Raw genomic sequence first — 12826 nt, 5'->3', positions numbered from 1 at the left:
TAAAGTATATGTGATTTAGAGTCATAAAAAGTGTTGCCTCCCTCAAGAAATTAAATTCAAGTGTAAATTTGTATGGGCATATTTTCAGAAGTTAAATATTTTAGAAATTTGGTGCAGTTTCTTAGATTGAGAGGAATTGTGGCTGGACTTCATGCAGAATGGTGTTTTTATCTGGAACGATTTTGGTTCATGATTTCTCTCCCTGACTTTTCTAGAAACGATTGGAACAGCAGAAGCCTACAGTAATTGCAGCTTCCACTACTTCCCCAACAAACAGTACAACTAGTACCATCTCTCCAGCACAGAAAGTTATGGTGGCCCCCATAAGTGGCTCAGTTACAGCTGGCACTAAAATGGTACTAACTACTAAAGTTGGATCTCCAGCTACAGTAACATTCCAGCAGAACAAGAACTTTCATCAGACCTTTGCTACCTGGGTTAAGCAAGGCCAGTCAAATTCAGGTACACAACTGTGATTAAATAAAAGATTGCTTTCATTCAAGAAAAAGAGATTTCAGTCCTTTACCTACTGAAATGAAATGTTTCTTTAGCAAATTATTTTTCTTCTGCAGCTGATTGAGCAAACAAACTGTTAACAGTAGGTTTGTTACAGATAATATTCATAATATTCCATTAGCGAAACTCCTCTCTTACATTATTTCACTTTCAACATTTACATGGTTCACTTACTTTGAGTGGAGAGGAATGTTTTTCTTAAAAATACAAAATGAGCCACATTTCATGCATTGGTGCCTTCCTAGAAGTCACTACGTTGCTGGTTATTTTAAATCTGAAGCTTATTAAATGTCTTATACCCCATTAGCCACCAGCACAGCTGCCACATCTGCTACAACCATTGCCAGCACAGGTCAGACGTTCCAAATTACAGGCAATCCAGTCACTATGGCAGGAAAAGTAATTACCAAACTGCCACTTCCTGCAAACAGCAAGATTGTCGCTGTAAATGTGCCAGCAACGCAAGGAGGTAAGGGAAATGTGAAGAGTTTTAATTCACATTTGCCAGATCATACTGTTGCCATTATTTTTCATTTCCTTTTCACTGATTTCAGTCTTCGGATCTCACATTTTATGTAGCCCACTATAAACCCCCGCCACACCTTGTTTCTCCTCAGGAGCCAAGCAATACCTGATGTTTTATGAAAGGGGCAGTTATCAATTACTTCTTCATCTTTTTTTCAAGGCGTTGTTCAAGTACAGCAGAAAGTCCTGGGTATCATTCCATCCAGTACAGGTACAAGTCAGCAAACCTTTACTTCATTCCAGCCCAGGACAGCAACAGTCACGATTAGGCCCAATACCTCAAGCTCTGGAGGAACTACAAGCACTTCCCAAGTAAGAGTTCTTTACAGGTTTATTTGGTGTTAACCACATTGGTTGAAGTTTTTAGAATGGCCTCTTCCAGGATTAATCCAACTTCTAATTTTTCTTCACCTTCTACTTAATCTGTGACAAAGTACTGATTTTTAAAAGAATCTGTTACTTATATTTCAAGTGAACTGTTAATTTTTAACATTTAGTTAATAGCACATTAGTATAGTTTATGAGTCATAAGAATTGCTTTCCAGGATTTTACGAAGAAGATGTCTTTATTGAAAACAATGGGCAACACTGGATCACCCAGGAAAACGACGTGCTCTGCAGCTAAGAAGTAGAGTGAAAACATAATCCACAGCGTTAACTAGTCTATCAGCTGATATGCACACATATTATAGACATTTCTTTGGCACTAGTATTATGGAAAAAGTTTAATGTTTTGCAGACTTGAGAATGTTCTAAACCTAACACTGAAAATAATGTGCTGTGTAGTCTCTCCTTTAAATTATGAAAGAACTTCTGGTCTCTGATCTTGCACCTGTGTTCTCTGGGTTACAGATAAGGATTGGAGCTCAGGGAAAATAGGACTCATCATTTTCCTGTGAGCAACTGTGGTGGTTATAGAGCAGAGCTTTCTTGGGTCTTGTATCCTTCCTTTTAGTCTGTAGGCTATTCTTGGTATCAGTGATAAGGAGTTTCATGCGATCTCATTTAAATTACATTTTCTCCCCTCAAAGTTCTGTCTTTATTCTGATGCTTAATATAATTTAATATGTAATGTCCAAGAGCCTCTGTAATTTCTGTAGACATGTTTATCAATATAGAATGTTTAAAGATCTCTGTTCTAAGTCCATCATGCTTTAGTCTTTTAAAAACATTTTAATTCATTGTCCTTTGTGTTATTTGTAGGTACTCACAGGGCCTCAGATCCGCCCTGGTATGACGGTGATTAGAACACCACTCCAACAGTCAACACTAGGAAAGGCAATTATTCGAACACCTGTGATGGTACAGCCAGGTATTCACCCATCCAGTATTATCATTTTACATCTAAAGAGTCAGTCTAGGAAATCTATAATATTCTGTATTTGGCACTCTACATACTGGAAAATACCAATATGAATTGAGATTTTGAAGCATACTAAATTTCTGATTCATCATGGGACACACCCATAGATTTTATTTCATTTCTGGCATTGTCAATAAGAGAAAAGCAGGTCCAAGTATGCTTGTTAAAAATGTTCTTAAAACCTCTAGTAAATGGGATATATACATTCAGATGATTGGAGTAAAGAGAATAAGCAAAGAAAACAGTCTGTGTGGCAAAAGATAAAATCAAGGAAATGGCTAAGAAGCATTTAAATGGAAAGCATAAAACCAGATTACAAAGGCAGTGCCTGCCCTTTTTAATGTAAATAAGTTAAAGCTCCCATATTAAAAGTTGAAGCCTGTAAAGATTGAGTGAAAAAAGAAATCGAACTGTGCATTTATGAGAAACATACCTAAAAGCAAATTACCACAGAAGGTAAAAAATAAAAAGATGGTCAAAGACACATGAAATAAAGGACAAAAAAAGAAAGAAAGAAGGGAGAGGCGGAGGGAAGACATGCATAATCCTACTAATATTGAACAGAGTCGAATTCAGTATTTTAAAGAAACAATAACTAGGACAAAGAAAGTCACTTTATATTGGCTTAAAGATATAGATTGCAGTGAAGGTGCAATCTTGGGTCTTTAAATAAGATGTCTTTGAAGTGTATAAAGCAAAAACTGTTTGAAATCAAGGAGGGATTAACAGAAGCATAGTAGACCAGAAACAGACTGTATCAGCTTTTGTACCTTTAGGAATACACATTAGTTTTAAATATTTATGAGCTATTTGTATGAAAATGGTCTTACAATGAGCCACAGGTAAAACCTTGATGAATTCCAAAAAGTAGAATGTCTATAGGCTACATTTTTTGTAGTAAAGCTAGAAATTAATATTAAGGTATTATACTAAGAACCTTTACTTGCTTGGAATTTAAAAACGTTATGTTCTCAAAAGTAACTTTTATGTTAAAGAAACATCAACTGTGTCATTACAAACAGATTATCAAGTAGCAGCTAAGCCAGGCTGCAAAGCTGAACTGAGAGGCAAATTCATTCATTCAACAAATATTTTTGAGCACCTACTCTAGGCAGTTGAAACACATTGGTGAACAAAACAGACCAAAAAAAACCCATATTAAATCTTAACCAGAAGTTAGAAAAATATATAAAACAAGTCTTAAATGAAAACAGGAAGAAGGAAGTAAAGTACAAGTAATGATTGTAAGACAGAAAAGGCAAATATTAAACCATTTTTTTTTGCAAGTCTAATCTTGAGAAAAGGGAACAAAATGCTAGTTTAGAAAAAGTAGGAATGAGAAAGTGCAATGAAAATAGAAGGAACTAAATCTGTTTGAATAACAAGGCATAATTATATACTGTGCTTATAAATGTCAAGTCTTAATGACTCACATCAAGGAAAGAAATTTGGAAAGTTGCCATAGTATTACCTACAAAAAAGAATTCCAGACCTCATGGTTTTATGGATAAAATTCTTTGAAATGGTTAGGAAACAATTTCCTTCTTATAAAAAATAGTTGCAGGCCATAAGGGGAAAGGGGTAGATAAATTCTTTCCCATTCATTTTACAAATTTAGCATAATTCTAATATGAAACCTAGCATAGTGTTTTTTTTAAAGGAAATATCCTAATGCCTAAGCAAAATTTACCCCAGAGAAGAAAGTATGATTCCTTATTTCAGTTAATGCTACAGAGACAATTGGTAAAATTCAGTATCTATTCATGTTTAAAAATAGCTGTCAGTTAGGCAGCCAACTAAAAGGAAAGATAAAACTAATGTAAAGAAGAAGAAAAGTTTGTGGATGATAAATGGTGATATACTTAGACTTGCATATGTGAATATATAGCTTCACATGTGAGTGTGTCTGGTGTGTCGTATGAAAAGCAAGGTGGCCAGTGAGGCTGGTGGGGCCCAGTGAAGACAGTAAGAGTCTTAGGAGTTGTGGTCAGAGAGGTAGAGGGTGGATGGATGTGTGTAGTGTGTGTCTGAGTGTGTGTAGGTCAACTTATCCCTATTCCTACCACCACGCTAGCCTTTCCCAAAGTTGAACACTCCCAGGTTGTAATAAAAAGTGTTTTAATTTTTGAATTTGTATTTTGATGATAATCTAAACATAAATGAACATGTACATATTGGGGATCATCTGAATGACCATCATATAATCAGTCAATACCAACCCTTTTATCCATCTGTGTTTATGATGACACCATATCAATACAAGGTGATATAAGGATGTATGTATACATATATAGCTGATTCACTTTGTTGTACAGCAGAAACTAACACATTGAAAAGCAATTATAGACCAATAAAGGTGGAAAAAAGAAAATACAAGGTGATAAACGAAAGTAACTTTTCATTAACTATTCCTCAAACTGCAGTACAAGGACAGAGTGTTGGGGTCCAGAAGTTCTCAAATTCGAGCACTTGTCTATATATACTGTACTGTTTTTTGATTCATCTTGAAGAATAAGTGGACAACAATAACCAAGTAAAGTTTAGAAGAAAGAGTAATGATGAAAAACTTACACTGCCAGTTTCTATAGCATATTTACAAGCCACCAGAATTTAGGAGCATGATACCAAAGGAAAGTAGACCAACTGAAGTAATGCAGACACTGATGCTATCATACTATTTCTGATTGCTGGAATGTGATACTTTAGTGATAAGGTTGGCAAGGGTTCAGTGAAATGGGCACCCAGTGGTGATGGGAGTATGAATGGGTATAACCTTTCTAAATTCAATTTAGTACTATGTTCCTGCTATGAATCCAGTAATTTTGGGAGGAGTTTATTCTAAGGAAATAATTAGAAGCACATAAAAATTTATAAGCAGGGATTTCACCAGGGTGTTATTTAAAAAAAGAAAAAGGGAAAGTGTTCTAAATGTCAAAATAGGTTTAATTTTATACATAATGCAATAATATTAGGCACCGGTCATTAAAAGAAATATACACAGAAATATATATGTAGACATATGAGGAAAAACAGGAAGTGAATACAAAATTTCAGAAATATAATATTTACTAATTAATAATGAATTCAGATTTTGTAAGTGTAAAATTAGCTGCCAAATAATTACCACCTGCTTTTTCTTCTAGTTTCATCAGGTTAAATGAGAAACAGAAGTTTTTAGAAGACTATAGAGCCATTTCAGTTAAACTTCATTCATTCTATAGATGTTTATTCAACGGTAACTATGGAAGCATTTGTTGAGCACCTTGCTCTAGTATTGAGGATACAGGGGTTCTTGCCCTCTTGGTTCTCCCAAACTAAGTTGCAGATAGCTGTAAGAAAAACTCATTTATAAATATAATTGGCCCAGAATATTCCAGATTCTATATGTTTTGTTTAAAAATCACATGAATTAATTATATATTAGATTATTATCTTTTCATTTATATTCCTAAGGAAAGGCAGCCTAATGGCACATTTTACATAGGCTCTTACATCTTCCCTATTGTCATTTTGGCTTTAGATTCATAGGAAGAGCATTATTATTATTATTATTATTATTATTTGACTACTGCAGAGAGCAGGAATGGGGGAGTGGTTGTTAGTGAGCTGAGTGAAAACAGCCTCACTGACAACCAGGTGGGTCCTTTGGGTGTGGGTATATGACTGAATGCATCAGTCTGTCAGCATCCCGTAAGTCTGTTTGAAAATTGAGAAGAATACATTCATCTGAAGTGTTGAATGACATTTCAACTCAGAGTATTGCTTAGGGCATAGGAGCATTCTAATGTTTTGCTCTTTACATAGGTACTCCTCAACAGGTGGTGACGCAGATCATCAGAGGGCAGCCTGTTTCCACTGCGATCTCTGCCCCTAGTACAGTTTCCTCAACACCTGCACAGAAAGGATTAACTTCAGGAGCACCCACTGCAAGTCTACAGTCTTCAACCTCACAGCCCCCTCGCCCCCAGCAAGGACAGGTGAAGCTTACCATGGCTCAACTCACCCAGTTAACACAGGGCCACGTAAGTAATGTGACTTCCATTTTAACTTCACAAGTGATCTTACTTACTCTTGCTGTAAGCTTTAAAACATGTACTTATCTTTGGATGTTTAAAAATGTACTTACTTTTTTAAATGGCTGGTTCCTAGAGTCAAAAATACTTTTTTTTTTTTTTTAATAAATTTGTTTTATTTATTTCTTTTTGGCTGCGTTGGGTCTTTGTTGCTGCGCGCGGGCTTTCTCTAGTTGTGGCGAGTGGGGGCTACTCTTCATTGCGGTGCGTGGGCTTCTCATTGCAGTGGCTTCTCGTGTTGTGAAGCACGGGCTCTAGGCACGTGGGCTTCAGTAGTTGTGGCACACGGGCTCAGTAGTTGTGGCTCGCAGGCTCTAGAGTGCGCGCTTGGTAGTTGTGGCGCATGGGCTTCGTTGCTCCGCAGCATGTGGGGTCTTCCGGGACCAGGGCTCGAACCCGTGTCCCCTGCATTGGCAGGCGGATTCTTAACCACTGCACCACTAGGGAAGCCCCAAAAATACTTCTTAAAGGCAGGGTATAATAACCCTCAACTAGGGACTTCCTAGTTGAGGAAGCAACAAAGACCCAATGCAGCAACAAAGACCCAATGCAGCCAAAATAAATAAATAAATAAATTTATTAAAAAAAAAAAAATTAGTTAACCAGTTTGCTTGGGATAAATAAAATTTGAGTACATTAAGCTGTTTTCTTGCCACACTCAATATTATTATCAGTTCTTCCAATAGTAATCAATAGATTGAATGCAGTTCCCATCAAAATCCTGAGAGAGATGTTTTGAAACTTGACAAGCTGATTTTTTAAATTTATATGGAAGTTCAAAGGATCAAGAATAACTAACACTTTTGAAGAAAAGGAGGATTTGCCCTATATGGTAGCCTGATAACAAAACTTATTATGGTGTTTCACTAATTAATATAGTCAGGTACAGACACAAGGATAGATAGACCAATAGATACAGAACAGTAGAAAGGGACCCATGCGTATGTGTGGACACTTGTTATATGACCTAGGTGGCATTGCAGATAATTGAAAGGACAGACTTTTCAATAAAGGGTCCTGGGTCAGTTGAGTATATATGGCAAACCATGAACTTAGACCACTACCTCACTCATAAACTCAGTTCCTGACTGTGAAAGGTAAAACTATAATACTTTCAGAAGGTAGGAAAGGCTTTCTTTTTTTTTTTTTAATTAATTAATTTTATTTATCTTATTCTTGACTGCGTTGGGTGTTCGTTGCTGCACACGGGCTTTCTCTAGTTGTGGTGAGCGGGGCCACTCTTCGTTGCGGTGCGCAGGCTTTTCATTGCGGTGGCTTCTCTTGTTGTGGAGCACGGGCTCTAGGCATGCGGGCTTCAGTAGTTGTGGCTCACGGGCTCAGTAGTTGTGGCACACGGGCTTAGTTGCTCCGTGGCATGTGAGATCTTCCTGGACCAGGGCTCGAACCCGTGTCCCCTGCATTGGCAGGCGGATTCTTAAGCACTGCACCACCAGGGAAGCCCAGGAAAGGCTTTCTTAAAGACAGAAAATACTAGCCATAAAGGAAAAGATTTATAAATTCAACAATCTTAGAAATAAGAACTTCAGTTCATCAAACATTATAAAAGAGTGAAAAGAATGAGGGAAGGTATAAATACAACCAGCCAAGGACTATTCTGCAGAATACATGAAGAATTACTACTACAAATTAAGAAGGAAAAAAAATCCAGATAGCTCGGTAGGAAAAAAGAGAAAGCAAACTTGTTGAGAAAAGAGGAAATCTAAACGTCCACAAATCCAAAAAACTGCTGAATTTTGTTAGTAATGAGGGAAAGGCATATTAAAACCATATATCTAAGAGATTGGTATAAACTAAAATGTCAGACAAAATCAAGAGACGGCAAAGACATGGAGGAGAATGAACTCTCATACACACCCGGTAGTAGTATAAATTGGTTTAGCCACCTTGGAGAACTGTAGACACTATGTAGCAAAGTTGAAGACACATGCCCCACGTCACAGTAGTTCTCCTTCTAGGTATGTTTCCTGGGGAAGTTCTTGCTCATCTGAGCACCAGGATGATGGACATGAATATATGCAGCAGCATTGTTCATAAGAGTCAAAAACTGGGGGCTTCCCTGGTGGCGCAGTGGTTGAGAATCTGCCTGCCAATGCAGGGGACACGGGTTCGAGCCCTGGTCTGGGAGGATCCCACATGCCGCGGAGCAACTAGGCCCGTGAGCCACAACTACTGAGCCTGCGCGTCTGGAGCCTGTGCTCCGCAACAAGAGAGGCCGCGATAGTGAGAGGCCCGCGCACCGCGATGAAGAGTGGCCCCCGCTTGCCGCAACTAGAGGAAGCCCTCGCACAGAAACGAAGACCCAACACAGCCAAAAATAAATAATAAATTTTAAAAAAATTAAAAAAAAAAAAAAGCTCTCTCCCTTTAGAATGGAATTAAAAAAAAAAAAAAAAAGAGTCAAAAACTGGGAACAACCCAAATGTCAATCTGCAGTCAGTTAGATAAATAAGTTGCCTTCCTACAGCAATGGAAATGAACAAACTACAGCCACATAGAACTACATTGCTGAGGTGAATAAAAAAGCAAGTAACAAACAGAATTACATTGTGATCTATTTGCATAAGATTCAGAAACAGGCAAAACTAACTACATGTGTAGGGTTATGGCCTGCTGCGTTGCCTACCTGGAAGGGACACCATCTGAATTCTTCCTGAATGGTGCTCCTGAAGTTGTGAGTCTGTGGCCCTCAGAGAGCTATACCTAAGTGGTCACACTATGAAGAACTGCAGTTATTGTAACAGTGAGAGTAGTGCTTACCTCTAGGCCAAAGGAGAGGAATTAAGATCAGAGCAGGTCACATGGGGGCCTTCTTGGATACTGGCAGTGATGACCTGAATGCTGGTTTTATAGACGTTCACTTTATAATTATTCTTTAAACTATACTTGGTGTTTTATGTAGTTTTGACTGTGCACAAAAATGTTTTAGAAAAGCAACAGTGAATAAGGCAGGGGTCCTCAACCGGTTTGCGGCCTGTTCGGAGCCAGGCCACACAGCAGGAGGTGAGCGGTGGGCGAGCGAGCGAAGCTTCATCTGCCGCCCCCCATCGCTCCCCATCCCTCGCATTCCCGCCTGAACCATCACCCACCCACCCACCCACCCACCCCCACCCCGTCCGTGGAAAAATTGTCTTCCATGGAACCAGTCCCTGGTGCCCAAAAGGTTGGGGACCGCTGTAGTAAGGGACTCCTGAGTAAAGTGCGTGGAGGCCTGGAGCTTAGCATCACTGTAGGAACTGTGTAGCATCAGTTTTGGCTGTTGGGAACTTAGGGTGGCTTGTTTTTACGTTTGCTCAGTTTTGGCTGTTGGGAACTTAGGGTGGCTTGTTTTTACGTTTGCTTTCTAATTCTCCATCATGTTCCTGATAGTTGAGGATTAAGAAGTCCTGGACAGAAGAGGCAGTGCAGATGGAGTTTTTAGTTCCTAGTCCCCATTTGGATGACTACTCAGACATTAGTGACCTTCCTTACCTGGTGTTTGCATTCCATGTCTAGAACCCTAAGCTTTCTATACGTTGGCACACACCAACACACTCCATAGGTCATTTGGTACATAGTGAAAAAACTGAAACTAGGAGACCTGGGCCTCTCATTATATCTCACCTTGAACTTGCTCTCTCACTCTGGGTAAGAGACTTGAACTTTCTAACTTGAGTTTCCTAATTGGTAGGAAGATTGTAGTAATATTTTCTCTCCCTAATCCACAAAGTCAAAATTCTATTGTGAGAATCAAATGAGGCATGTCTAAAGTATGTCTAAAGATGCTTTGAAAGTTATAAAATAATATGAATATAAATGAGATGATTTAAAATCAGAATTTTATGCAGACCTTAGTTATTCACTTCACGCCCTTATTTTATAGATTGGGAAATTTAGATCCAGAGGAGCACTGTTACTTATAGACAGATAACCTGGCTGTCCATTTGGAGAACTCGGACTGGAACTCTGGATTGTTAGTTCATGTTTTTTCCACTAAACACCATCAATCTTTTAAAATAAATATTCTTATTTTAGCTTATCTGAATTTTTCTTGGTACCATTCCGTAGACATTCAAATACATATGTTCATTATTTTAAAGGATCTGTTCAGCATAAAAATGGTATACTTGCAGATCGATGCTTTGAACACTGTTTACATGTTGTGTGTTTTTCCGTAGGGTGGCAATCAAGGTTTGACAGTAGTGATTCAAGGACAAGGCCAAACTACTGGACAATTGCAGTTGATACCTCAAGGGGTGACTATACTTCCCGGTCCAGGACAGCAGCTGATGCAAGCCGCAATGCCAAACGGTACCGTACAGCGGTTCCTCTTCACCCCACTGGCAACAACGGCCACGGCAACCAGCACCACCACCACCACTGTTTCCACTACAGCAGCAGGTAGAACCTGGGCTTCTCGGAAATGCTGCATGTTAGTGTCACGGGTTGCTGGGTGACAGAGGGGGCCAGTGGACCGGTATTTATCTTTGGGAGGATGTGCCTCAAGCTGGTGAGTGTCACAGCTGACTGGTCAGCCTCACAAGAGCTGGACCAGATCTCTTGCTCTGACAGCCTCCCTGTCACCACCACCCCCCGTTAAAAACTACAGAAAGTGGGGGGTTGGCACAAAATAGTAAAGTATCGTGGTGACTGTGCCCACTCCTAACTCCTCACCAAGCCTGTAGGAGCTGACTGAGTGATGACGTGCTCTCAGGACAGGTGGGTATTTCCAGCTCATAACCTACGATTGGGAGCTTCAGGACCAGAGCACTTGGTGAGCCTCCTGCTGCAAGCGGCTGTCACTCACTGGCGCCACGCCATAGGAGAGGAATGTGGGCTGGCCTTAGCCTGGGCCAGAGACCTGGCTGATTTCCAGAGACTGCGCCTTGCTTTGGAAGCCAGCCCTCTGGAGACTTAGCAAAATGTGCGGAGGGCAGCCATGAACAGGGCCCGTGTTCCCCAGTTTAGGAGAGTCCTGACCTAGGTGTTTCTAGGTGGAGCATTTCTAGGGCATCAGTCTTCTGTACTGAAATGCAGAATTCTCACCTTTAGAAAATCCCCTTCAAATTCTTCTTAAACCACAGTCTGATGTTCTAGAGTAAGAAATATTTGGTCTTTCCTTTTCACAGGTACAAGTGAACAAAGACAGAGTAAATTATCGCCCCTGACACAGGTGCAGCCAGCCAAGAGCCTGTCTCCAGCTCAGCCGTCGAGCGTGAGTCCTGCAGAAGCCCAGCCTCAGACTGCTCAGCCCCCACAGCCTTCAGCTCAGCCCCAGCCCCCAACCCAACCCCCGTCCCCAGCTCAGCCTGAAGCCCAGACCCAAGCAACTGCTGCCTCCCACGTCCCTCCTGAAGCACAGCCCACCCAAGCACAGTCCTCCAAACCCCAAGGTGCAGGACAGTGTCAGCCTCAGAGTAATGTCCAAGGACAGTCTCCTGCTCGCGTCCAGAGTCCGCCACAGACTCGAATGCATCCATCAGCTCCATCCCAAGTGTCTCCTGGACAGCAGTCCCAGGGTCAGACTACAGCCTCACAGCCGATTCCAATTCAGCCACACACATCTCTTCAGCCACCTTCCCAGGGCCAGCCACAGTCACAACCCCAGGTACAGTCTTCAACTCAAACTCTTTCATCAGGACAAACGTTAAGCCAAGTTACTGTTTCGTCCCCGTCCCGCCCTCCGCTCCAAGTACAGCAGCCTCAGCCCCAAGTCCTGGCTGTGCCGCAGCTGCAACAAGTCCAGGTTCTCTCCCAGATCCAGTCGCAGGTTGTGGCTCAGATACAGGCTCAGCAAGGTGGTGTGCCCCAGCAGATCAAACTCCAGTTACCCGTTCACATGCAGCAAAGCAGCCCTGTGCAGACGCACCAGACCCCGAATGTGGTCACAGTACAGGCAGCCAGTGTGCAAGAGCAGTTGCAAAGGGTTCAGCAACTCAGGGACCAGCAGCAAAAGAAGAAGCAGCAGCAGATAGAGATTAAGCGGGAACACACCCTCCAAGCTTCTAATCAAAGTGAAATCATTCAGAAACAGGTAAAGTTACTCAGTAAAAGCAGCATGTTCAGTAGCTTGAATTATTGTGCTGTGCATTAGACTTAGTGTTTGGTTGTGTTAGCTTTCCTTAAATAAGGCACAGAAGTCATTGATGCTTCAAGTTAGAAGCAGCACTGGATTGACCAAAACGTACTGAATGACTGTTACAGTTTGGAACTCTTGTTGGCTATAAACAGTCAGTGCTTACTGGAAAAACTCCATGTATTTTGGGAGAACTAAGATGGAAAGAGTGGACTTAGGAAGTTTTAAGTCTCATTGATATGAAACCTGAAGGTTTAACTAAGTTTTGAAGCCACT

At 40.6% G+C, this 12826-nt stretch overlaps 1 protein-coding gene across 16 annotated transcripts in view; it reads left to right on the top strand.

The window, feature by feature from the left end:
* The window catches only part of BPTF (bromodomain PHD finger transcription factor), a 138478-nt gene that overhangs the window by 102659 nt on the left and 22993 nt on the right, over positions 1-12826 (top strand). For 10 of the 16 annotated variants that reach the window (XM_061177092.1, XM_061177090.1, XM_061177089.1 and 7 more), the window contains 7 exons: positions 216-462; positions 824-985; positions 1202-1353; positions 2245-2353; positions 6209-6426; positions 10653-10875; positions 11604-12508. In XM_061177092.1, the coding sequence (XP_061033075.1) occupies positions 216-462; positions 824-985; positions 1202-1353; positions 2245-2353; positions 6209-6426; positions 10653-10875; positions 11604-12508 (2016 nt within the window). The remainder of the gene's footprint in view (positions 1-215; positions 463-823; positions 986-1201; positions 1354-2244; positions 2354-6208; positions 6427-10652; positions 10876-11603; positions 12509-12826) is intronic. The other 6 variants (XM_061177096.1, XM_061177091.1, XM_061177087.1 and 3 more) reach the window with 4 other exon arrangements.

Source organism: Eubalaena glacialis, chromosome 19, assembly GCF_028564815.1.
Source record: "Eubalaena glacialis isolate mEubGla1 chromosome 19, mEubGla1.1.hap2.+ XY, whole genome shotgun sequence".
Classification (NCBI taxonomy): domain Eukaryota; kingdom Metazoa; phylum Chordata; class Mammalia; order Artiodactyla; family Balaenidae; genus Eubalaena; species Eubalaena glacialis.
This window is presented reverse-complemented; position numbering and strand designations above follow the sequence as displayed.